The sequence below is a fragment of the Pseudogymnoascus verrucosus genome (genome assembly GCF_001662655.1).
Source record: "Pseudogymnoascus verrucosus strain UAMH 10579 unplaced genomic scaffold scaffold_12, whole genome shotgun sequence".
Classification (NCBI taxonomy): Eukaryota; Fungi; Ascomycota; class Leotiomycetes; order Thelebolales; family Thelebolaceae; genus Pseudogymnoascus; species Pseudogymnoascus verrucosus.
Genome location: NW_017263663.1, coordinates 7965 through 32266, shown reverse-complemented (window position 1 = coordinate 32266; position 24302 = coordinate 7965). Strand labels below are relative to the sequence as shown.

General features: G+C 51.1%; 8 protein-coding genes across 8 annotated transcripts; 5 read left to right on the top strand and 3 right to left on the bottom strand.

Moving 5' to 3' along the window:
* Positions 1–134: 134 nt before the first annotated feature.
* VE01_03026 (uncharacterized protein) lies at positions 135–1969 on the top strand. Its single transcript, XM_018272524.2, has 2 exons — positions 135–1405; positions 1465–1969. The coding sequence occupies exons 1-2, from the start codon at positions 259–261 to the stop codon at positions 1824–1826; spliced, it is 1509 nt and encodes a 502-aa protein (XP_018132183.1). The 5' UTR covers positions 135–258; the 3' UTR covers positions 1827–1969.
* An 82-nt stretch (positions 1970–2051) lies between these two features.
* Positions 2052–3830, top strand: VE01_03025 (uncharacterized protein; the record flags this gene model as incomplete). Its single annotated transcript, XM_018272523.2, has 3 exons — positions 2052–2611; positions 2673–3064; positions 3120–3830. Exons 1-3 carry the CDS (start codon positions 2500–2502, stop codon positions 3828–3830), a joined length of 1215 nt encoding a protein of 404 aa, XP_018132186.2. The 5' UTR covers positions 2052–2499.
* Positions 3831–3911: 81 nt separating this feature from the next.
* VE01_03024 (uncharacterized protein) lies at positions 3912–8239 on the bottom strand. The gene is made up of 7 exons (XM_018272522.2): positions 7509–8239; positions 7246–7335; positions 6487–7118; positions 6260–6380; positions 5860–6197; positions 4451–5757; positions 3912–4391 (listed from the first exon to the last, which is right to left on the bottom strand). The coding sequence occupies exons 1-7, from the start codon at positions 7642–7644 to the stop codon at positions 4271–4273; spliced, it is 2745 nt and encodes a 914-aa protein (XP_018132185.1). The 5' UTR covers positions 7645–8239; the 3' UTR covers positions 3912–4270.
* A 2040-nt stretch (positions 8240–10279) lies between these two features.
* VE01_03023 (uncharacterized protein) lies at positions 10280–13137 on the top strand. The gene has a single exon (XM_018272521.2). The coding sequence runs from the start codon at positions 10962–10964 to the stop codon at positions 13113–13115; it is 2154 nt and encodes a 717-aa protein (XP_018132188.1). The 5' UTR covers positions 10280–10961; the 3' UTR covers positions 13116–13137.
* Positions 13138–15972: 2835 nt separating this feature from the next.
* Positions 15973–17853, bottom strand: VE01_03022 (uncharacterized protein). Its single transcript, XM_018272520.2, has 3 exons — positions 17661–17853; positions 17239–17604; positions 15973–17183 (listed from the first exon to the last, which is right to left on the bottom strand). Exons 1-3 carry the CDS (start codon positions 17772–17774, stop codon positions 16329–16331), a joined length of 1335 nt encoding a protein of 444 aa, XP_018132187.2. The 5' UTR covers positions 17775–17853; the 3' UTR covers positions 15973–16328.
* Positions 17854–18330: 477 nt separating this feature from the next.
* VE01_03021 (uncharacterized protein) lies at positions 18331–19340 on the top strand (the record flags this gene model as incomplete). Its single annotated transcript, XM_018272519.1, has 5 exons — positions 18331–18372; positions 18426–18878; positions 18931–19080; positions 19127–19281; positions 19334–19340. The coding sequence occupies 5 exons, from the start codon at positions 18331–18333 to the stop codon at positions 19338–19340; spliced, it is 807 nt and encodes a 268-aa protein (XP_018132190.1).
* On the bottom strand, positions 19301–20556 carry VE01_03020 (uncharacterized protein). Its single transcript, XM_018272518.2, has one exon. It carries the CDS (start codon positions 20184–20186, stop codon positions 19362–19364), a length of 825 nt encoding a protein of 274 aa, XP_018132189.1. The 5' UTR covers positions 20187–20556; the 3' UTR covers positions 19301–19361.
* A 170-nt stretch (positions 20557–20726) lies between these two features.
* On the top strand, positions 20727–23721 carry VE01_03019 (uncharacterized protein). Its single transcript, XM_059463498.1, has 6 exons — positions 20727–21026; positions 21079–21942; positions 21992–22402; positions 22455–22681; positions 22759–22968; positions 23031–23721. The coding sequence occupies exons 1-6, from the start codon at positions 20875–20877 to the stop codon at positions 23153–23155; spliced, it is 1989 nt and encodes a 662-aa protein (XP_059319849.1). The 5' UTR covers positions 20727–20874; the 3' UTR covers positions 23156–23721.
* The last annotated feature ends 581 nt before the right edge of the window (positions 23722–24302 follow it).

Here is a 24302-nt window from a genome sequence, read left to right as displayed (position 1 = left end):
GCGGGTCAACGGCCAGGAAAGATAACGACTAATGTGACGATACTTCTTTTAGTAGAGCAGATATGTGGACTCCACACACCCTCGTAGAGGGCTTATAACAGTAGGTTTGTCCGCCTCTCTCGGCATCTCTTATCTCTTTCTTCATCTCTTCCTCCCTCCCCCTCTTCTCATCAATTTTTCCTCAATTCTTCCTACCTACCTGTAAAAGAGCCGGTAAAATTTCCTGTCTCTCTCCTCTCCTCTTTACCCCTCACCATCATGGTGCAAGACACAGAGAAGCAGGCCAACGACCCGTCGTCGCCCCGCCACTCTCTCGAAAAAGTCGACGAGATTGAAGATGAGACGCCGCCAGTGGTCCTTGACAAGGCCGCCGAGCGCCGCCTTGTCTGGAAATTCGATCTTCGCATCCTCCCTACCCTCGCCGTCATGTACCTCTTCAATACCCTCGATAAGACGAACCTCGGCAACGCCAAAACTGCCGGCCTCGAGAAATCCCTTGGCATGGAAGGCACAAACCAATACAGTCTCGTCCTGTCTATTTTCTTCATCCCATACGTGTTGACGGCACCGTTCCTTGCCATTCTGGGCAAGAAGTATGGTCCCAACCGTGTGTTGCCAGCGATGATGGTCGTCTTCGGGACGTGCACAATGTGCGTCGCTGCCGCCGAGAACTTTGCCGGCCTCATGACCATCCGCTGGTTCCTAGGCATGGCCGAATCCGCCTTCTTCCCTCTCGTCATCTACTACCAGACGACCTTCTACAGACGCATGGAGCTGGCCCGCCGCCTTGCCATCTTCTACGCTGGCCAGTCCATCGCCTCTGCCTTTGGTGGCCTCCTCGCCTTTGGCGTCTTCCGCATCAAGTCCGACGTCTTGGAGAGCTGGCGCTTTCTCCCATTGATTGAAGGTGCCGGCACCGTCCTCTTCTCCATCTTTGCCTATTTCTACCTCCCGCGCAATGCCGCGACGGCGCACTTCCTGAACGACGACGAGAAGATCCTCGCTGAGGCACGTATGCTGCTTGATTCCTCTGCGTCCGAGGACGACGATGGAGTCTTCAACCTGCGTGATGCTGCAGTCATCTTCCAACACCCGACCACCTGGGCCATCCTTGTCATCGAGATCTGTCTCGGTGTCCCACTTCAGGCCGTCCAGCTCTTTCTGCCACAAATCATTGGGCGTCTCGGCTACGACGCAGTCAAGACGAACCTGTACACCGTGGCTCCCAATGTGTCGGGGGCTGTAATGCTATTAATCCTGGGTTTCGCTAGTGATCTGACGAAAAATCGATGGGTATTTATTGCGCTGGGATTCATGTTCACGTTTGTTGGCATGGTGATCTATGCTGGGATCGATGTCGAGGAGAAGTTGAACGTTGCTTACTTCGCCAGTTTCATGATGACCTGTATGCTTTCCCTACTTTTTCCCCCTTTAACTAAGAATCTCCCCGCTAACAAACTATAGGGGGAACCTCGGCTCCATCGGTCATCCTCGATGTCTGGTACAATAACAACACGCCGCATCCCTCGCGCCGTCTGCTCCTTACCTCGGTCGCCGTCCCGCTTGCAAACCTCATGGGAATTGTCGCCTCCAACATCTTCCGCGAGCAAGACGCGCCCAAATACATCCCGGCGCTCGCCACAACGGCGGCATTCGGTGGTTTGGGGTTTGTCTGCACAGTGTTGCTGGGTCTGTGGATGGCATGGGATAATAAGAGGAGAGATTCTAAGGAGGGTATCCGCAGGACGGTTGGTGGGGTTGGCGCGGTGGCGACGGAGAGGTTACGAGAGGGGCCGGGGGCTCCGGAGTTCAGATGGTTCCTGTAGGGAATTGGGGTGGACGCGGGTAGTCCTGTGCGGGTGGAAACGGAACTTTGTACGTACTCGAGGAGACTGGAAGCTGCTCTGTATAGTTATGGTATCCGGATGGGAAAAGTCCCTTATTGATGACAATGATAGCGAACCATTACATGACGTCGTGGTTGTCCGTGTGCAGTGATAGGCGTTTGAAAGTGAGAATTACCCCGCTAACTCGAATGCACAACCTATGAATTGGCCTGACCCGGAGCTGAACGGACGATTATATAAGTGCCTACTACAGATCATTCAACTGCTTGCTGGAGTAGGCTATAAGCCACACCAGATGCCGGCGGCTTACGTTAGCACTAGCGGCAGGCACTGAGGAGAAGCTTCCTGCGACGGAATGTGTGCGGATCCGCGTATCACAGACGTATCACAGACGCTGTAGGCGCTGGGATTGAGATCCAGATTCCTCCACAAGTAGATATATGGATGCATGATCTGGTAACATGACGAGGAGGACCTAGAAAGGTAGGCTTCAGCTGGAACTCGAGGTGAGAAGTGGTGATGACGAGATCATCGTGATAGTGGGTAATAGGCAGGGATCGACAGTAGCTGGTGGCGGGGTATAGTATCATCCATATATAAGGAAGACACATGCCACTACATGTAGGTATGTGCTCCTGTAGCTCTGATAACTATGGCCTCATTAAGCAATATGTCTGCTTTCGAGCAATGGTTAGACAAAGCCGCAACCCGCGGCCCTGACCGTGTGATTCCGAGCTCCGCCGCCATCGCGGTGACTAAAGATGGTATGTCCATCTCCATGTATTGACTATAAAATGATAAATTGTTCCAAGTTGACCTTCTAAGGAATTATATACTCCCACTCCGCCGGCACTCAGTCAGAAGACCCGGCCTCTCCGCTATTTGACAAGCCCCTCTCCCCGGACAACTCAATATGGATCGCCTCCGCCACTAAACTTATGACCTCCATCTCCATCCTCCAGCTCTTCGAGAAAGGTCTCGTTGACCTCGACGCAGATGTCTCTTCCGTGCTACCCGAGTTCGCAAACCCCGACGTGTTCATAAAGTTCAACGACGAGGGCGAACCAACCTACGAGAAAGCCATCAAGAAAATCACCATCCGAATGCTCCTAACCCATCAGAGCGGCATGGGATACAACTTCTTCCACCCGTATATCCAGCAAATCCGCGACTTCAAGGAAAAAGCAGGCGACGCCGTTCCCTCCAAACTCACATGGGTGCGTTGCGTTAACCCCCTCCCTCTTTCCCCACCCCTTCTAACCCGCCGCCCAGGAATCCCAACTCAACCCCCTCCTCGCCCAACCCAGCACCCAATGGACCTACGGCTCCTCCTACGAGCTCCTCGGCCGCCTCCTCGAGCGCCTAACCCACACCTCCCTAGGTTCATACATGCAAACCCACATCTGGCACCCCCTCTCCATGTCCCCCATATCCTTCTCCCCCTCCGACCCCGCCATCGCGTCATCCCTCGCCGACGCCACACTCCGCGGGCCAGACAACACCTTCTTGCCGGCGCCTAACCACTTTTACCACGAGGGCGCGGAATTCGAGTCCGGTGGCGCGGGAATTTTCGCTGCGCCGAGCGCGTATGGGAAGCTCCTTGCTGCTATCTTGCGGGATGACGGGGCGCTGCTGAGGCCGGAGACGATGGCGATGTTGTTTGAACCGCAGTTAAGCCCCGAGGTACAGCCATATTTCAACGCCGCGGTGTACGCCGAGGGCGCGGAGGTCTTATCGCAGTCTCTGCCGCGGGAGGCGAGACTTACGCAGGCGTTGGGGGGTGCGGTGTGTCAAGCTGATGTGGAGGGGAGGAGGAGGAAGGGGACGCTGATGTGGGCGGGGTTGGCGAATTGTTATTGGAGTGTTGATAGGGTGAGGGGGGTGGCGCTGTTTTGGGGGAGTCAGATTATGCCGACGAGTGATAAGGGGGTGTTGGATGGGTTTAGGAGGTTTGAGGAGGGGGTTTATGGGGGGTTGGTTTAGGGGGTTGAGGTGTACGAGTTTTGGGAGCATGGAGAAGGGAGATTTTATGATTAAATTGTTCGGTTTTAGGGGAAGGTAAGTCATGTTTGGAATGTATTTATTCGTTATTTTGGGTCTGCTTTGGCTGGCTATCCCTCTCCTCGCCCTGTATCCCCCCCCAAATTGCGCTCCCAAGCCCATCATCGCAAGGCATAGAGCAAATAGCAAGACCTAGCTAATAAAGCTAAAACGTATCGTAACACCTCATCTGTGGCCGTGACGTGGCTCATACACCCCCTTCCACGCATCTATATCATCATCATCATAATGCATCGCTAACGCTAGCGGTAAGCTCAACACAACACACACGGCGCCGAAAGCCAAGCCATAATTGGCAGAACAGTGAAGCAACCAACTCCTCCTCCATACGACGGTTCGTGTCATTGTTACACGGCCTTCTTTCACTCCTCAACAGCCACAACGAGTACTTCCCCGCCCACACCATCATCGTCATCTGCAGCATCGGGACTTGCGCGGCGCGCGAGCATGCTCATTCCCATATGCATAACCGGTGCAGGACTCCTAAAAACACATTAGTTTCAATGCTCCCTAAAAAAAAAAAGGCGGAAAGCAAAACTCACTCAGACTTCCTCTTCCTCACAATCGGCCCAACACTCCCCCCACCCCCCCTGCCAGGACTACTACTACTCCCCCCCGACCCCGTCGTCCTCGGGCTCGTCGGCCCCGGACTCCCACTCCTCCTCCCCCCTCCCCCCACCCCCGGACTCCCCCGATGATGACTAGGACTACACTTCACCTTCCTCGCCTTGCACTCCCCGCACGCCCCCAGCCTACGCACCGCAGCAGCATGCTCGCGCTGCTCCTTGCTTAACTCCCTCCTCTTGGGTCGCTTATCCACTGAGCTCGCTGGACTACCACCCGCTGCGCCGCGTCCGTCGTCGGAACTGCCAACGCGCGCTGCTACGCTGGGTAATGGCATCCTCGCCGCAACCGTAACTACGCCTCCCCCCGCTCCTCCCTCCCCAACACCCCCAACAGCAAGAGGCCTGCGATAATAACTCGCCAACTCCCTCTCCCTCTCCTCCTCACTCTTCCCACTACTCGGCGGACTCGCGACCCTCCACGCCGCCGACGCAGCCGGAGGCGGATACGGCGGCAACGGCGCTCTCCGTCCGGGCGTGGCACTCGTCGTCGTCGTCGTCGTAGTAGTAGTCGGTCCCACATCCTCCGCCAACGGCGACTTAACAGGTGGACTATCCGTCGCAACAGCACCACTATCCGTTCTCCTCCTCTGCGCGGGCGGCGCAAACCCATCTCCGCCTCTATACCCCGCCTCAGCACCACCGTACCTCATAGCGAGGAACCCATTGAACCCGCCCTCTACATTCCCCGCCCCGAGACCGAGAAGGAAATCTTTGGTGTGGCGGATACAGCTCTTTGCCCAGCCGTCGCGGTTAACCAGCCTCTGCGTTGCCACCAGCGCATCACGGATAGGTGGTTGCACAGCCGGATTCGCATCGCGCGACCAGTCCCTCAGAAGCGGATCGCGGAGCTCAAGCGGCTCCTTCGGGCACCACGCAGACAGCTTAGCAGACCACGCGAACACAGACACCAAAATTTTATGCGCGGTCGCCAATCTCGCCGCCGCGTCATGAGGGGACGATTGGTGCGGGACGGGGGTGTCGATCAGGAGCGTCTTGGTGATAGAGAAGAGACAGAGGCTGTGGAAGGCGGCGAGCCAGGCGGAGGGGGGTAGTTCTTTGCGGTTCGTGAAGCGGGTGTCGAACGCGAGGAGGAAGGCTGTTAGGGGGGTTGTGAGGGAGGGGGGGTTGGTGGGGGGGGTAGAGGAGAGGGCGAGGCGGTAGCGGATGGAGGTTAGGAGGAGGGTGGTGGCGAGGGTGTAGAGGTGCCAGCTTGAGGGGTCGTTCTGGGGGTGTGTTAGTTGGGATGTATTTTATAGTTTGGGGGGGGGGGGGGGGTGGTGGTAGTGTGACGTGAAAAGGGGAAAAGGGGAAAAAGGGGGACATACACAAGCATCCATAGCATCTCTCCCCACCCTCAACAGCGCAAACGGATTATAAGCCGTCCGTCCCAAATACGCCCTATCCAACACCGTCGTCTTCAACAACCCCACTGCAGGCCCATACTCCTGCAGTAACCGCTTATACGCCGCATCGGTCAGATCAGGCGTCGTATCCATGATATCCGCGCTATTGAGGGACGACAGCTTGTGGCGCGAGTCCCAGAACTCGTCGTCGAGGGAGACGAAGCCGGGGTGGGAGGCTAGGAGGTAGTCGAGCTCGGCGGCCCAGAAGACGTCGGTGGTGGTGGGGGGCCCGGTTGAGGGGTGGGAGGGTTGTTCGAAGCCTGGTGGGGTTGGTTTAGAGTTTTTTTTTGGGGGGGGGGGATGAGTGTAAAAGGGCACGAACCGTGGAGGCACTTCCTCACCATCTCCGTCAGCGGGCCGTGGAAACAACCCAGTGCTTTCCACAGATCAGGTGCCATGACATCCTGTTGCGGACACTCTTTACAAGGGTTCTGGCAATCGCACTACGCAAGTCCAAGTCAGCAACCATCCTACTCTCATCCATTTCCCACTCCCATCCTTTTCACACTCCCACCCACTCCCACCAACCCCTCGAATCACAAAACATACCTTCTTCTTCAAAACCTTACACCTCAAACACGGCCCCGCCGTCCTCACCCCCCCAACCCCTCCTTGCCCCCCCGGCAAACTCAACCTCCCTCCCCCTCTCCTCCTCCCCTCCGCCTCCGGGGTCGGCAATAACGACGTCCTCTTCGAAAACGGACTTGGCGGCATCACCCCAAACCCATTCCCATTCCCCATCCCCACCACACTGCCCTTGCGTCCATTAACCCCCATCCTCTCCCCCTCACTCGAGCCCTCCCTACTCCCAAGTCCCCCAGAAGTAACATCCTCAAGACTCATCCCCGACGTCCTCCTCCTCACCACATCCTCCCTCCTCGCCTCCTCCGCATCCTCATGCAGTCCCATATGCCGTCTCAGCGCCTCCACAGTCTCAAACCCATAAACGTAATGTTTACACCCCAACTCACAGCACTTGTACTTCCCCCCCACCACAACTGCTGCTGCTCCGTCGCCGTCCACTGCGTCCCCATCCCGCGCGCCTTCGGTCTGGTGGGAGAGCATGAGGGTTTTGAATTCTTGGTTGTTGGCGAGCCAGTCTTTGAAGCGCTCGGTGCGGTCGGTGGAGGGCTCGGATTGGAGGCGGTGGTCGAGGGCGTCCCGGGCTTCGGTGTCGTCGCCTGGAGGGGGTGTTAGTATCAATGTATCAGTTACTGGTGATGGTCAAGGGGGTGGGTGATGGAAGTCACGTGATCGATCTTGTCGACTGAGCTGGTGAGAAGGGTAGGGGAGACGGGAGGGATGTACCAGTGCGAGCGAGCGAGGCGTGGATACTCTGGATCTGATACTCTAGATATCTGCACTCCTCGGCGTGGAGCTGGATATCGCTTGTAAGACCTGTCTGGGGTTAGCTTGATCTATATATATATCCCCTCTCAGTGGTAGGAGGTGTAACAAGGGTGCAATAAGGGAGCAAGTCACGGGACCAGAAGTGAAAGAGAGGAGCGCAGATGTAGATAGATGTGAATAGTAGTGATGAATGAATGAAAGGCGCTGATTTTTTACATTACCTTTCGCAGAGAGAAAGTCGTGCAGCAGCGACAGCCTCAAAGATAGCATGTCCCGCTCCCGCGACCAGAAGGACTCATCTACTATGCGCAGGGTGCGGCCGTCGCGGGGGTCGCGACGACGCGCCGTGGTGACCATGGCGTGGTGGATGGGTGTGAGATACGGCGTTGATTTGGTGGGTTAGTTGGATGATGGGTGGTGGTTCGGTGTGAGTGATGTGTGGTGAGTGGTGTTCGGCGTGTGTCGTTCGGCGTGGATTTGTTTGCGTGTTGTTCGGCGTGGTATGTGTGTGTGTTGTCCGGCGTGGATTTGTTTGCGTGGAAGAGAGGTAGATAGTACAGTATACGTGAAGAATATCCTCGGTGTGCGTCTGTACGTATGTATGTACTTCCCAATACGGTATAATAGTAGTAGTACTCCTCCCTCGGTGAGGCAGGCCCAGCAGTCCAGAGGCGAAAGAGCGGATATCCAGCAGCAGATCAAAGAATCGCGGTAGTAAGGATCGTGGAGACAAAAGGTCGATCGATCGATCGCAGATTGTAGTAAAGGTGTAAGTGTAAGGTAGAAAAGAGAGGAAAGACAGAAGCGGGAAAAGAAAGGAAACAAAAGTCACGCCGACCCGACCGACGGGCAGGTGTCGTCGCGGGCTGGCCTGGCCTGTCCTGTCCTGTGGTGGTGGGTGGGTGATGAGTGCGGGGCGGGGTGCGCGGTGTGGTGGTGTGCGCGGCGAGCAGCGTCGGCCTGTCGGTCGGGCGGTGGTCGGCAGAGAGAGCTGAGGGGAGAGAGACCGGGGGGTAGGGGAGGAGGCGGGGGGGAAGAGGCGGATGAAAAATGAAGCGGGAGGGACGGGGGGAAATGTGTACAGTATGGCACAGTACAGTACGGCACAGAGTTACGGAGGCACGCTGACTGATGGGCGTTAGGAGCTGGCAGGGCTTCAAATAAATGTCTCCCTTGTGCCTGTGTCTTCTACTTCTTTTTCAGCTGGACCCCTCTGGACCCTCTAGATGTCTAGATCTCTGGACCTCTGGACCCCTTCCGTTCCCCGCCCGTGTCTAGCCTTAGGGTGGATGTACCTTATCATACTATTTTGTATGGTGGTGTACATACATACTATGGAAATCCCATGGCGTCTCATTCTCCGACCGAGCTGCACGTTATCGCACGGTGAAGAAGACTAACGGTGGATGTACTCTCTCATACTTCGTAATACCGAAGTGTACATTATCTTCGGCCTACCTCCGCCCGTGTCTGGCGTGGCTGAGCCGCCCCATCCCCCATCATCACACTTTTCTCCCCCATTCCCCCGCCCCCCCCGCGATAAAATTGGTCCCATTTCACACCAATTAATGGGGTCCGGGGCGGGGGAGAATGGCCGAGGGTGTGTCTACGCGCGGAATATGTACTGCAACATGTGGGTGTGGGTGATCTGTGGGCTGGGCGGCACAGTGGGTGTCTGTCTGTCGGCCTATCCTGTAAGTAGTGGTGTATGATGTGCTGTTCATTCTGTTCATCCTGTGCTGTACTGTACTCACTCCCACCACGCCGCGTACACACACCGGAAACCCATCCCTACAAACACCAGACCGGCAGGAGCCCATATTACTGGTGTCCCTCTGCTCGGTCGCGGCGGAATGCCCGCCTTGATTGGTGTGCCCTCCTCCCCTCCACCCAGCGTGTTCGGTCTCCTCGGAGGTGGCCGGGTGGGTGGTGGCCGGGTGGCCGGGTGGGGGAATGCGCTGTGCTGTGCTGTGGGGTGCGGTGCGGCGTGGCGTGCGTTGCCGGGCTGCGCGGGCTACGCGGGCTGCGGGCTGAGAGGTGAGTGCGTGCGTGTGGGCGGGTTGGTTGCGGTGTGCCGAGATTGGGATTGGGAGGTGATGGGAGAGAGGGGGTGAGGGAAGAAGAGGGGGTGTGTGGTGTGTACGTGTGTATGGTGTATGGTATGTGGTGTGTGTCTGTGGTGTGTGCGCCGGGGTGGGCGGGATGTGCGAAATGAGGGGTTCGCCGAGGTTGAGAGGCGGGTTGGAGTGGTGTCAGTGAGGGAGAGGGAGGGTGAGACACGTGATGGGCTATCTCTTCGGTATCTCCCCGGGAAGAGATACAGTAGAAAACGGCAGGTGCGACCGAACTACTACGCGTACCTGCTATAAGACATAGGGAAGGAGGGAGGAACAGGCGGCAGCATGTCACTCCCTCCGTAGTGTGATCCCGTGACTACCCGCTGCCGGCCGCCTGTTGTTGCCATGGGGAGATAAAATCAGATGCGGAAGACGGAAGATGCAGAACATGCAGAACACACACACACACGCCCAGGGATGAAACACAGCTGAGGGTACATACGATATGCACGGCAGAATACCTGTGATCGCATGTACCTCTGCAGGGCTGCGGGGGGGTTATCTGCATCGTCCCGCACATCTTGTTTGTACCTGATCATGATTACTAGAAGTACCTTGATAAGTGTGTGTCCGTGTGTGCTGTGTACCTTTTTTGTTTGGTCCCTTTGTACCCACCCCACCCCACTCCTTCCCCGGCTTCTCCCCGGCTTATCACTTCCGACACCGGACAACACACCGGACACCGGACACTGGACACCGGCCGTTCTTTCCTTTCGGCGAGGTGTTATGTTCAACACGTGATTTTCACCATACACTCAACACAACACGTGATTCTCACGGTATACTCCCCCAAGTGAGTGCCACTTACATATCTACTTTGTACAGTACAGCATGTTTTTCCTAGAATAGATAAGGTAAGTCGCAGATGGTATCTGTCATCATCAACATAGAACCACTATGAGGCGACTATGAGATAGCCGCTGCTAGACTGGTGTCAAGCGCTCCTGCCGCTGTAGGCTGTCGTGTATCAGGCGCTCTTGCCTTCCATCTATAGCAAGCGCGAGGGTGTAAACCCGCTCCTGCCACAGTAAGTTGTCGTGTCGTATATCAACCGCTCCTTCCCAACCAAAGCCAAAACTACTACCATTCATGGCAAGAGCGAGGCTGAGGCTTCAACTGTGCTCCTGTCACAGCAAGAACGAAGCCGTGCCTGCCATAGCCATATGAACGGCATTTAACTTCGCCTTTCCCGCCATATTCTCCATTCACAAACTTGCCAACTACACAAATGTCGACAGCTGTCGTGGACACGGTGAAGTCCCAGATTTCTTTCTCACTCTGTTCACCTCTGTAATTTCCATTTACTTGACGATGCCACCCCTGGTATGATGGCAACAGCCGCGGAGTGCCTGATGAGCCCCTGTTGGGCATACCTGCATATACAGTCCAGTGCTTGGCTATATCACCACCTAGCGAATCATCTTGATGTTTGACGATTGTGCATAGCCTCGCATCGCCAAGCCTTCTCTGGTTAACATCCATGAGTTCAGTCTCCAGCATCGTCGAACGATAACCACAAAACTGCCGACGCCGAAGTCTCAGCTTCAGACCTCAACAATGTCTCAAGTCGCGCCACAAGTTGACGTCGGCGGTCTCACGCTCAATGGACTCGCAGCATTCGCACCAGTCCTCTCAGCCCTGTCTGCTGACGACGTGACACCACTGGCCATGGTTCAGATGGAGAACTTGGGCTCTCTTTTTCATATCAACGGGCAATACGCTCTCCAGGTCCCAGATCTCCTTCAGCGATGCAAAAGCACTCGGCTGGATCGGCTCGGTCTACTCGTTGGCTGGCGGAAAGGCGATTCGGCGTCGTTGATGGCCCAGTCTGCGGGAGGTCAGGCTATTTCACTACTTTCAATGTGCATACTAAATCTCTACGATGAGTTTAATACAGGACGACTACTTTCTGGGCTGAGCAAAGCCATGCTGTCCCAAACCGTTGCAATATCAAGCCCATCACAGCTCGTCAAGGTCGCCAGGACTCTCAGTTCTAAACTTGAAGTGCTGGGATTCGGCAACATTCTCGCCTCCCAGGTCGTAAGGGTTTATGACGCCTACAAACACTTTGGAAAACCTGTACCAGGTAACTTTTTGGACAAGATTACACCAGAATCCATGGCGGAACTGTTGCATGCCATTACACGGGCCATCCGAGAAGAATCCATCATTGTTCGTATTCGTGGCTCTCAGTCGATGGGGCTTATCTTGGCGATTGTCACGATAATGTTTCCCGAAGATGCGTTTGTCACCATGGAGAATGTGATAGTCTTTGAGGGGCTACGGAAGTCAATACTGGTTGAGTTTACGGACTCCGATGGGTTCGTAAACTTTCAAATAGAGTCGAAACTACAGATCCACAAAACAGTCCCCATTCTCCCGATAGTAGAAGGCATCAAGACACCTCCCAATGAGGGGTACTGCTACAAATGGACTGGATGCATGGCGGATATGCTGCAAGTTATGTTTATGGAAGACGGAATGATATGCCCCGAGCCTCTCCGGATTGCGTGTTGCGCCACGCTAGAGCCGTTGGCCAAAAAATTGGACGGTGTTGACCATCGATCTGATACAACGGGCTTCCGAAGAGGTCATGGTGCCATCAAATTATTGGGGCCCTATCCTCATGAGCGTATAGACAAAATCTGCCAGAAGCTCTGGAGAATACCACCAGGTTGGGCTAAGCCTCCATCATCTGTGGAGAGCGCATTCCATGATTTAGTACTGGCATTCGATGAGGCGACACCCACAGTCTCCTGCAGTTGCATAACACAGACGCGATGTTCTACGGAACTTGGCTGGCAGTTTCATGACCATCTCAGCAGGAATTGGTCTTGCTCACTCTATCGATTGTGGAGTGCGGTTGGAATGGCTATTAGTTGTGGATTCGCTTGTTTATTTGTTGATGCAGACGATTGTGCAACCATTCCAAATCCAATTGCGCTCACGTTTCGATCGGCATATCTAAACATTATACTAGATCTTCTGGATCAGACGCAAGATTTTTATGCTAAGAATGCTGAAAATAATAAGTATGACTATTGCGAAGTCATCCACCGCTATATAATGACGACCTGTACCAGGACGAACCGGGATTTTGCTGGTAATTATGTTGCTGGTAGTTCGAATTCGAGCACAGTCTACATGGCAGCACTTCAAACGCCTCAACTTCCAAATAAAATGAATGCCCCATTTATTTTAATGGAAGGCCAGCTTGTTTTTAATGGTCGATACCACGCGTCGCTCAAGGCCGTTGGGCCAGTTAGGCCAGATGCGGAAAATAATATACACCAGGGCCAGCAAATAACCCCGTCTAGTATTGGAGAACACTCTAGTTTGGAGATGACCATAGTAGAGAGTATTTCCTCCCTTGAATTAACCTCGACTATTCGTGTAGGAGGCGAAATTGCGCATCTCGTACTTGGGCATACAATCATTGCTTCATGGGCAGTTCGCGAGACAGAGCCATGCGATCACCCACCAGATACGCCCTTGGAATCACAGCACGAAGATGCCGTGTTCACGACGTCTGTCGCATCCCCCCTGGCAAGCAAGGGGAAGCTTGCGATTGTGCAGGTTTCGCGAAACCCAGTTGCGCAGCTGTTTGCCTGTTGCCGTGGCCGACCTACACTATTACAGGCGGATTGCTGTCTGAATTGTGCCTATGAGGAGGCAGCCAAGAGAAAATGTCATATGATTTTAGTCGCATAACATTGTCATATTTCACTCAAGATCTGTTCTGCTTCTAATGGATATCTCGTTCACGAATATACCGACCTTACTTGACAATCCAAGGATACGAATGTCAATATAAATGAACCCCCTTAACCACAACAATCCCCACCACAAAACCATCCATCAAAACCCTAACTGACCTCCAACCCCATTTCACCTCCCCCCCCAACACACTACCCTCCTCCCCAACACCTACGAACAAGGACACCTCTCACAAGCATTATTACACCCCACCCCCAGCCCCAGCCCATTCCAGAAGTTAACCCCGGCATTCTTCTTATTCCGCTCGAAGGCCTCCCGGTCCCCTTCGTTGGAGCAGTCGTACCCGACGCAGCTGCTTACGCAGTCGTCGTTAGGGATGCAGGCGTTGGCGAGGGTGGGGAGGGGGAGGAGGGCGAGGAGGAGGGTGGGGATGAGAGAGGCAGAGGGAGGAGGGGGAGGAGGGGGTGGGGGAGGTGAAGAAGAAGAAGGTTGATGGGCAGCCGAAGGGGCCGAATCCGGTGAGTGTTAANNTTAATTTTTGGGTGGTGGTCTGGGGTGAGGGCTGTTAGTTGGGGGGCTATAGGGGTTGCTTGCGGGGTGGTAAAGGAGGGGAGGGGGGCGTACGGTGGTGTTTATTTGAAGAGGGGATTTTGTGCTTTGGAATTCGCGGATTGTAATCTTTACTGTTGGTTTTCAATGAAGGAGAAAGATGGCAGAAGTATATAACTGCCGGCATCTCTTCCTTCTTTGTACTCCCCCATTTCCCTGTCCCTCCCTACATAATGGTGGAATCTGTTTTATTCCTGCACCACACTTTTCATTCCATATTAGCACTTTCTCTATAACGAAGCAAGCTGGTTGAGATATAGTACAATCTAAGAATTAAGCACTTCATTCGTTGCTTTGGGGTTGGTTTTTTGAGCCGGGTTTGTAGGAGGATGACGGTGTGGGTGGGTGTGGGGTGATCGGGATCGGGGGGGGGGTTGAGATCGTGGTGCCTGGGTTTGATGGGGGATGGTGTGGTTTTGGGCGAGGAGGGGGGTGAAGGTGTGGATATTGTCGTGGGGTTGAAAGCTTGTATTACACGGGGTTGATGAGACTGGTGCTACCTAGGTGTCTTTTTTTTTGGGGGGGGGGGGGGGGTATGGATACCTGGGGGTTGATACCGGGAATTTACCGCGATAGGATTTATTTCTCTTGTTTTATTTTTAAGTAAATAGCTTATTAATTATTGCCCTAAGCCATTAAGTTCCTACGTTTTGATTGGGGGTTTGAAAACGCTGTGGGTGAGTTAAATATTTTACTATATCCATCTCGGTCACAACACAAGCCGCAAAGCCAACAGGAATTAGCTCTAGTTGGCGGTGCGACGAGGAAAACATGGGGCTATGACAGTCTTGTTTGGAGCGGATGGCGGCTGAAATACTATGACGGTAATGTCTCGGATCTCGCTGGTGATCTATCACAATGCCGATGAGGCATTGGAGGCTGATTCTTGGTGGTAATGCGGGAGATGACCGTTTTATATAGGTAAGGGCAAAGATCGGCGTTGAGCGTAGGGGTTGTACGATGTAAGACGGGGTAGTTTGGGTGGATCTTGGGGAGGATTTGATAGTACCTGTCTTGGATGGGTGGGAGCTGTTTTTGTCTTGTTTGCTAGGTTAAATCTAGTGATAGAGAGCCTTTGATGTTGTGCGTTCGGAGGAAGACGGCATGGGCATCAAATATATATTCAATTTAGGGCATATGATGACAAGGTCGGAATTGATCACATTGCCATAGTAAAATCACAAAGGGACGTGGATAATAGCATTTCAACTGGGTTTTTGGGGTTTTTTTCTGAATAAGGACAACTCCCGCATTTGCGCATGCGGCGTGGGAAACCCGTAGCAAAAACCACGCCTAGAGTACTATCTATCCTTTCACCTTCATAGTATCCGAAAGTTGATAATGAGCATCTCGACTCCCCCCGAATACTGCGTCTTTATATGCCAATTTTGCCTAATAATTATTTAGTAATGAATTCCGGAAAATGCGAGTTGAAAATCTTACCTTGTGTATATATGCGTGTGATAATCCACTAGCAATCCGTATCTCTGTTATTGTTGCACCAAGATACAGCCTTGGGGACCTGTAAGCGGCTAATCGTGAGTGAAGAAATGAGCAACTAACCTTAACACCAGGTGCTGGGACCTGTGGGGCAGAAGAACTATAATTGAAATAATCCATTAACAAGGTCATCTTCGTGGTTTTGGCAATTGAGTTGTACGTACGCTTGCTGGGTAGTTGGCTCCATGGTTGCGTTTCGAATATAGTGATTGGGTTTATTTGTTTAATTGGCTTGTTGATGATTTTGTTTGAAACTTACATCTAGGAGCCTTATACTTATAGATATATATTAGTCTCCCATAAGTAGAAGTAGACGTGTACAAATTGGTTAATGATAGTCATGTTTTAGTTCAGCATACGTCTAGTTGTTGCTTGTTGCCATTTGAAGAATTCCTGCAAAGTAAGGATGCTAATTGGATCGACGTTCAAGACAAGCATGCAGTGTAAATATGATATATATTGATTGTAACCAACCACCATCACCACAGTCCACTCCCCTCTTTTCTCAGCTCTCCACTTGCACAGTCCCTCACCGCTTACATACATATCTTTATCGGAGGTTGCTTCTTGTCGTATCAAGCAAGCATGTCATTTTTATCTCAGGGAGGCGCATAGACTGCAGGACATGAATATTGCCTCGTAGGGAAACGCAGTGTGAGGTAATAATAATTAAATACGGTAATAACATGGCGTTCCGGCTAATATTTGATCTGCAAACTTAATCGCCAGCCGCAATTACATCCTATGCCATAAGCAGAGAGGCATTAACCATAGCCACTGCAATTGTGGGGTTGTCACTTGTGGGGTATATGTTTCACAGCTTAGGGGTTAAGGGACCTGCGTAGATCCGGGTGACCGCCGCGAAAGGGTATGCCATTGGTTGATACTGTAGAGGGTCGTAGTGCTGCGGCCATGCCGCAGTTGATCCTCTATTTTCATATTGGCGCTACGCTTCTTACGTGTCACTGTCCACCTGGAGCACGAGGATAGGGCAGTAGCAGAGGGCTGTGGATGTCGGTCCATTATAGATGTTGTTTCCAAGCGCATGAGCCAAATGTATGCATTTAGTTAGATATTTTGTGACAACAGATAACATCCTTATGGGTACATAAGATAAGTAGTACCATGGCCATCAACAGCAACCCCGGTCTTATACTGCGGACCATCCTGTGCCAACATCCCACATCGCATTCGTGGGTAATGCAACAGCTCCTGAATCTCAGTATCTCCGCCATGATACCGCTCGAGGTACACACAAATAGCCTGGCACTCGAGCGTCGCGCGCCGCTCTAGCCACCACACCGACTGGCAGATCTTCGCATACCAATACGCTAGCAACAGCAGAGCACGGGCGTCCCTCTGTGCCAACAGCTCCCTGAAGGCCGGCTGCATGTGCCCCTGGAAGAGAAAAAAGGTCACGTAGTTTTGGCAGTCGCATTCGACTGGCAGCAACGCTACTAGTGCTCGCACGGCAACGGCATACGGGCCACTCTCGGACTCGGGGTCATCAAGCCCATATAATCGTGAGAATGCGGGCGGGATACCTATATCGGCCGCGGATGTCTTGTGCATCCCGGCAGCATACTCGGTGGACATTATACTGAACATGCTATCGGCCCGCATTGGATCTGTAATACCCCATAGCAAGGCTTTGGCATCATTCATGCGTATCCACTCCAGATCCGATGGCTTTGATGGTGCGAGTGGCCACGCCTCTGATGCCTGTTTCGCGTCGATCGAGCAGAAGACTATCCAGCCTATAAGGCAGCCGGCTGCCCATACGGCGTCACGGTCGGCACGTGCGAGTGGTTCGGATAGCTTCCGGTTAAACTGTGCGGCGGCGCGTGAGAGGTGGTAGGATTCCGCAGCAATCTGTCGCTTGTTGGGCTGGCCTGAGAAGTGTCGATCGTGCAGGGATGTTAGGGCCTGTACAAGGTGCATCACGTACGGAGCCTAGTTGTGAGCACGTGTTAGCGTCGACGTGATAATGGGTCGTGTGAGCACTTACGGAGCAGGCCATTTTAAGGGCGTGGCTCTGGTAGAATTCCGCCGCCTCGGGGCCTCCCATGGTTGGTACGGTTCTAAGATGAAAGCGCCGTAAGCGCTCGAGGCTCTGTGTGTCCATCTCAATGCCCGCATAGCCATCTGAGAGGATAGGTGTAGCATTGGTAAGACGTGGGGGGGCGTGAACCATTGAAAGGTGATTATGGTTTGGTTGGGCGGCCTGGATGATTGGGTGTTGTGCCTTTGGAGAGCCCTGTTTCATGGTCGTGGTACCAACAAACAAGGGCTGCAGATCCGCAGCATTGGGATTGTAGCTGCATGATACCCCGTACGCACTGCATCTCTTGCAGCCCGGTTTGGTCTCATCACACTGGAGATCAATGTCAGCAGGATTGAAGGATAGGGCGGCGTCCCCACAAGTCTCACTTTGACACTTCGGAGTTTACAATTGCCACATCCACCTCTCGATTTTTTGTGGTTTCGGCGTCCTGGTTTTATCGGCGCTTTCCCAGTGCCTTCCCTGCGCGAAGTATTCTCCATTTTATAGATTTAGCCATGAGAAAATGGAAATTGTCAGCATTTCCATTTGCTGCGTCTAGCTTGAAAGGGTGAGATGTCGTTGAAAGTAGCGACATAGTTCCGAAACTCCGATCTTAAAAGGCAGTGAGCACAACATCCCAGTAACTGTTGTAGCGTAGTACACTAACCTATAAAGAGCTGTAACCCCTGTTGTTATTTTGCATTAGATACAGATTAGTAAGTAGTTCGCTTTTAATAATAAACGTTTATATCGTGTTTATTACACCATAGTATATAATTATTTACCAGAAGATTTATAAACGTTTATGTACTGTTTAGCATAATTGTTAAAATTAGGAGGTACTCCCTAAAACCCTACCTTTGTAAAAATTGTGCCACGACCTCCGACATTATCTTGGGCTACTGTTTTGGCGAAAGTTATAACAATCTGGATGAAGAAGATCTCAATGAGCCATTTTTCTCGGCCCAACATGACTTAGGGAAGGGATATCATTTCGCGTCCTGGAATCCATGGCTAATTCCAACCATTACTGCACTTCCGCAACGGCTTGTTGTAATGCTTATGCCAGAAATCGAGGTCTTTCTGACCCTCATGAAAGTCAGCACCACTTCCTTTAAACAATAATCTCAGCACTAAATTAAATTACATAGACCATTGACAGCAGAATTTCAGTTGTCCGTGAAGAGACAAAGAACGAGTTGAAAACCGATAGTCTGAGCAAAACCATATTCCATAGTCTCATTCGGAACCAAAATCTTCCCGAAGCAGAAAAGAGCGACAAGCGGTTAGCGGACCAGGCGAGCGTTCTCCTAGGTGGTAGGACAGACACAACTGCAAGTACCCTTGCTTACACTACTTACCACCTGCTTTCAAACCCAAGGATATTGAAGAAACTCAGAGATGAGTTGATCAGCGCAATTCCAGACCCTCAAGATATGCCCCCGTTAAATAAGTTAGAAGCACTGCCCTTCTTGACAGCCATAGTCAAATTAGGAATTCGTCTGCATCCCGGCGCTAGTATTCGCCAAGAAAGAGTTGCGCTAGATGAGGACCTGCTGTATGAAGATAGGAAGACTGGGATGAAATGGTTGATTCCTAAAGGAGTGAGTCAAGGTTTGTTCAAGGTACGGGGTACAAATTCGCTGACAAAACAAGATACCCGTGGGAGTGACTGCACCTCTACTAAGTAGGAACGAGGACATCTACCCTTTACCTTCCGTCTTCCGACCTGAAAGATTCCTCAACAACCTAAGGCTCGATAGATATCAACTTGCCTTCTCACGTGGGTCTCCAAGATGTCTAGGTGTAGGTCACATTTTCATCATACGTGGTTCTCGCTGATTGTTCGCAGATGCCATTGGCATATTCCGAGCTGTTTACAATACTCGCTAGTATCTTCAGGAAATACGACAGTTATGATGGAACGGGAAAACAGACAGGTTCAACATTCGAGCTTTTCGAGACTACCAAGGATGATGTGGAAATGGTCGCAGACCATGTGACACCGTACGTGAGAGAAGGGAGCCTGGGTATGAGAGTGATCATAAGACGGTAGAAGTTATTAGAGAAAAGATGCTTTTAGTTCTCTAGCTCTTGATCACCTTCTCAAACAAAACCCATAATGCATCAGCGAAGATCTCTGGCTCCACCATATACGAAATGTGACCCCCAGGAAGTCTTACAACCTCCTTTCCAACCTTGCCAGCCAGCAGTGCAATAGGTCCAACTCCCGGTCCGTCTCCGGAAGTAGCTCCTGCAGCCGGGATATACTTCTCCTTCTCTGCGACAATAACCTCCACATCCAATGCCGCGCTTGTGTATTGCCTCAGCTCAAACTCAAACCAGTACATCGAGTTGGCCCGGATTTCGTCCCCACGCGTGGTATCCATGCAATAGCGCATCCTTACGCCATCCTCGCCCGCTGAAAGTCCACCCGAGAAAACTTCCATGGCAGCTTGAACACCTTTGGCGCGATACAGGCTGTAAATGTGCTCAACAAGCCCAGCAGCTTTTGCTCGATATTCCTCAGGTAGCAATGCAAAGGCTGGTGGCTCGTGTGCAACAAGAGCGCGCACACACTCTGGGTGGCGAATGAGCAATTGCATGGCCACAATGGCTCCTGATGACGTGCCAAAGACAAAGGCAGGCTGGTCGGACAAGTGCTGGATTAGGGCGCATGCATCATCGGCATCAACTGACAGACGATCAGCGAAGTCTTGTGCACCGATAAGGAGACTTTGGGAAAATCCCCGCCGGTCCCAACAGGCAACTGTGAAGTGTATCGAAAGATATTTAGCAGTGTCGTGGAATACTGCTCCCCGACCATCCGCACCTGGAATCAGGAGCAGAAGAGGCCCACTGCCAAAGGTCTCATAGTATAATTTTGCGCCATTAACGTGCAAGTCTGGCATTGTTGTAGCTGTGTCGAAGATTGATGATGTGCTTTGGAAATGGGTTGATGGATTGCTGCGAAAGGATGCTGTGAAAGGATGGAATTATGATTTAGTACTCCTCAAGAACGAGCTGTGACTTTATAGCAAAAGACAATGGAAATTAAGTTTGATTAGACTAAGACATGTTCGGGGAGATCGGAGGAGCGCGACGACCTAATGGATGATATGACATGAAGCTCAACTACCGCGATGGTGAATTAGTTGTTATAGTAGCAAAACCATACTACAAAGATATAATGGGGTGTATGCAAGTGAATTAGGTGTACACAGCGATAGACTCTAGCTGAACCGGTACAGCAACAACAATACCGAAACAAAACGTAACAGGATGTAGCAGCGAATATGAAAAGACACCAAAGCGTAACTCGTTCATAAGCACCCAAGTGTACGGCACCTACCCGCGGAGTTCGGAGTTTTTATATTCCGATCCCGATCTCCGCGGCTTGGCACCCGAACTTTGCGTCATATTAATTGAAGTCGACGGGTTGGAGGTTTCCACTTCTGTTGCGAGTCAGTGTACATTTATAATAAACCCTATGCTAGATCTAATTGTCATCTAGCTAGCTGGGTTCCACGTTCATTCCGCTGTAAATCGATGGGCGATCTGACATTCTTACCCATATCAGTTTTCTAAAAGACAATAACTATGCTGCCTCAAAAGCGTCGCAAGATTCTACTTGCTTGCAGCCAGTGTCGAAATCGTAAGACGCGTTGTAATGGGGATCGACCAATCTGCAGATCTTGTCAAGAAAGAGGATTGAAGTGTCAGTACGAACAAAGCTTGCCAAAGTCGTCTTCGTAAGTCGGTTTAAGGAGATCTCCGTGCTCATCTCATTGAAATGCCCTCTAGGTCAATTTCCGAGATAGAAGGCCGCTTGAGGTTACTTGAGCAGAGCCGAACCAGCTCAGAACGTCCAGACAGCTTTGAAGCATCCCAGTGCTCCTCAAACCCACTGGCTAATGCTTTGCACGAGTTGCGTGATGAGCATGTAGAAGTTAAGCAGCTAGGACAAGAAACAATTCTTGTTGACCAGTCAATTCACGGATCTTCCTCCAATGATTCTTTTATCAACCAAGTCACCGCTGTCATGGACACAGCAAATAAGGCTCAGCAAGAGTGGCCAAATACCGCACAATCTCGGGGTGCAGAAAGCTCCCTACCCCTCCAGTCTCGCATCGCTCCGGAACTGAATTTTCCATTTCCGAGTCCAGAAGATTCGGTCGCGTTGATGGAATGCTTCTGGGACAACATCCAACCTATATTTCCAATCCTGCATCGTCCAAGCGTCCAGCGCTCATACAGCCTTATTTGCCAACCTTGTGAAGCTGATGTGGGGAGAGATGTACTTGAAAGGGATCTCCTTCAAGCAACCTTGAACATTATATTCGCCCTTGGCTGTCAATATGACAACCACCTCCCTTTTGAGCAGCGCACTACTTCTGCGGCTGAATTCTACGAAAGGTCTCGCACCTTTTTTTCTCTAGATGCAATAGACGTTCCGACCCAGTCACACGTCCAGCTGTTTCTCCTAACAGCAATCTATCTGCATTCTACAGCATATGCCAATCGGTGCTGGGACATGGTCGGTGCTGGGCTCCGACTTGCTCAAAGTCTTGGCCTACACCAAGAGAACAATTTTCTTCATAGCAATGAATCTCAACTGAAACGAGAAATGCGGCGTAGGATCTGGTATTGCTGCGTCATCCTTGATAAGTACTTCACCAGACTCGGGCCTCCATGATTGGCCGTTGATAAATAGCAGAATGACAGCGACGACTTTTGGACGGCCTGTAACCCTATCCAGATTTTGGAATGTCGAGCCGCCTCAAGCGATTGACGATGAATTTCTCCAGCATGTTGGTAAAGGCTGCCAGCCACCAGGTCTTCACTCCAAAATGGATGGATTTGTGTACTCCATAAGTCTTTTCGATATCCTCGACAACGTCTTATCTACCATCTATTCTTCTTCGAATGACAAAATCGAACACCCCTCACAAGAGAAACCTCATTTGACATTCACGAAGAGACTGGTCAGCACATTCACGCTGAACTCGCAACTTGACGACCTACTCAAGAACATCCCAACACACTTGAAGTTGCAGGAGGATTTCACAAATAACGCTAGCCAGATGAAGAGATGTTTTCAGGTACAAACGAAGACCCTGAATTGCAGGTTTGTAGCTTGCCCTGTCTGAATAAATATGTGCGCCTTACTAATACTCTAGGATCCTGTATGTCCGGCTTCTTATCCTTAGACCTTGGCTTCTTGAGGGGGTTCACCCTGCAGGGGGGAATATTGTTTCATCTAGAACAATGAATTCTTCAACGCTGGGCCAAAACACTACACAAGAGATCAGAACTCTCTGTGTCTCCACGGCACAACTAATCATAGACACGCTGTACGAAGATGAGTTGAACTCTAGCCAAAGTTCTAGCTGGCATGCCGTCTACTGCAAGGGCCCCTTTCACCTCTAAACTCTGACCATTATCTATCGCCCTTCTAAATTCACATGATGCTGACTTCTACAGTCTCATATGCAGCTGCTAGCATCCTTTTGGCTGCGGCTATACGTCCTGATAGCAGTGTGGATCTAGAATCCGAACCTTACAAGGCCTCCTGGCGGAAGGCGATTCACACCTTAAAGCACAATAAAGTGCAACTCCACGCTTCATTTCGGGCGGTCGAAGTGCTGGAGGGTTGTCGAGAAAGACTACGGTCTGCTATGAAACTAACAGCAGGTATGGATCTATCTCAAATACCTATACATAAGGAAAGTAATGGTACTTATATCGCAAAACAGATTCATTAAATGGACAAGACGCTCTACCTCCGGGAGAAGTAGAATTCGACTGGGCGGTGGATATGAATTCGGAAATTAGGGAACTGGATCTACTCAGCCCCAATTTCTTCCTAGACTCTTGGTAAAAATCTGAAAAATTAGGACCTACATTCTAGTAATACGGACTATTAAGTCTATCACTAGCTCCCTAACCGTCGCTTTTTTTTCTTAATGAATATGCCTTCGAAAATTTTGACCAAAGGTTAAAATAAGGAGGTTCTTCGTTTGATAAGAAGAGAGGCGGGCGCTTCAGCGATACTTCGATCCAGTCTTGGCGCTTTTCTGAACATGGTTCCGTGGTCTCTTACAAATCGGTGGAAATATAATCTGTATTGTTTCTTACAGATCGGTGTAAATATAATCTGTGCTTGGTGTGTTTTTTCTGTCCACTTAATTCAACCCTCCTGTTTCTCATAGTCTCACGTGTTAGCCCGGATGGGTTGCTGCTGTCCGTGCGCTACACTTGAAACTTTGTCGATTTCATCCACCTTACACTTACACACTTATGAATGGAGGTGGAGCCACTAGTGAGCTGGTCTACTAGGTTATTTCCACGCATATCAGCATTAGCAATCGATACTGCCACTCACAGGTAGGAAGCTTAAATAGACAATAATGAACAGTCCTATTTAGTAATGCAAATTACAGGGAGGCGTCACTTAGAACACTTAGCATCTTAGACCTTTCGCCTTCTAACTCTCTTCATGCATAAGCGGGCATTACGTAAGACCTTATAAGGAAACACTACACTATAGAGAAAGCTTATAGGGGCGTTGGACTCACAGGGGTTAAGCCCTCTAGGGAGTGTCCTCTTAGGGGAGAGAGTCTCTAAAGAGCTTTGTCTATAGAGTAGAGACGAACCTAGAGCATACTCCTTAGTTATATAAGCACCTAGGAGGATCCTTCTAGTATAAGGACATAGGGATATAGCTCTCTATAGTAGCATATAGGAGTACGAGTTAGAGGTAATGCTATATTATATCCTATAGGTCTACTATAAAGGATATAAATAAGATAAAGGTGTAACCCTCTATTCCTATTCCCTTAAATACCTAAAACCCCTTTAACTTAGCTAACTCCCTATTTACCTAAGGCTTATAGTTATAATTAAACTATAATAGCCCTAAGTCTTAAGGGTGCTATATAACAACTATAACTAACCTAAGTAAGGAGGTATCCTTATAGTAGGCTAGCTATATAATAACGCCTACCTAAGTCTATAGCTGTAAGGAC

Bases quoted from the DNA above. Each gene is read 5' to 3' on its own strand.
- VE01_03023 (XM_018272521.2), top strand. From the start codon at position 10,962: ATGTCTCAAGTCGCGCCACAAGTTGACGTCGGCGGTCTCACGCTCAAT.
- VE01_03019 (XM_059463498.1), top strand. From the start codon at position 20,875: ATGCTGCCTCAAAAGCGTCGCAAGATTCTACTTGCTTGCAGCCAGTGT. The intron at 21,027-21,078 runs GTAAGTCGGTTT...AATGCCCTCTAG, and splicing joins AGCTTGCCAAAGTCGTCTTC to GTCAATTTCCGAGATAGAAG. The intron at 21,943-21,991 runs GTACTTCACCAG...GATAAATAGCAG, and splicing joins TGCTGCGTCATCCTTGATAA to AATGACAGCGACGACTTTTG.
- VE01_03020 (XM_018272518.2), bottom strand. From the start codon at position 20,186: ATGCCAGACTTGCACGTTAATGGCGCAAAATTATACTATGAGACCTTT.
- VE01_03024 (XM_018272522.2), bottom strand. From the start codon at position 7,644: ATGGTCACCACGGCGCGTCGTCGCGACCCCCGCGACGGCCGCACCCTG. The intron at 7,119-7,245 runs GTACATCCCTCC...CACCCCCTCCAG, and splicing joins CGCCTCGCTCGCTCGCACTG to GCGACGACACCGAAGCCCGG. The intron at 4,392-4,450 runs GTGAGTTTTGCT...ATGTGTTTTTAG, and splicing joins GTGAGGAAGAGGAAGTCTGA to GAGTCCTGCACCGGTTATGC.
- VE01_03026 (XM_018272524.2), top strand. From the start codon at position 259: ATGGTGCAAGACACAGAGAAGCAGGCCAACGACCCGTCGTCGCCCCGC. The intron at 1,406-1,464 runs GTATGCTTTCCC...AACAAACTATAG, and splicing joins CGCCAGTTTCATGATGACCT to GGGGAACCTCGGCTCCATCG.
- VE01_03022 (XM_018272520.2), bottom strand. From the start codon at position 17,774: ATGGAGAATACTTCGCGCAGGGAAGGCACTGGGAAAGCGCCGATAAAA. The intron at 17,605-17,660 runs GTGAGACTTGTG...ATTGATCTCCAG, and splicing joins GTAAACTCCGAAGTGTCAAA to TGTGATGAGACCAAACCGGG. The intron at 17,184-17,238 runs GTAAGTGCTCAC...GCTCACAACTAG, and splicing joins CCCTTAAAATGGCCTGCTCC to GCTCCGTACGTGATGCACCT.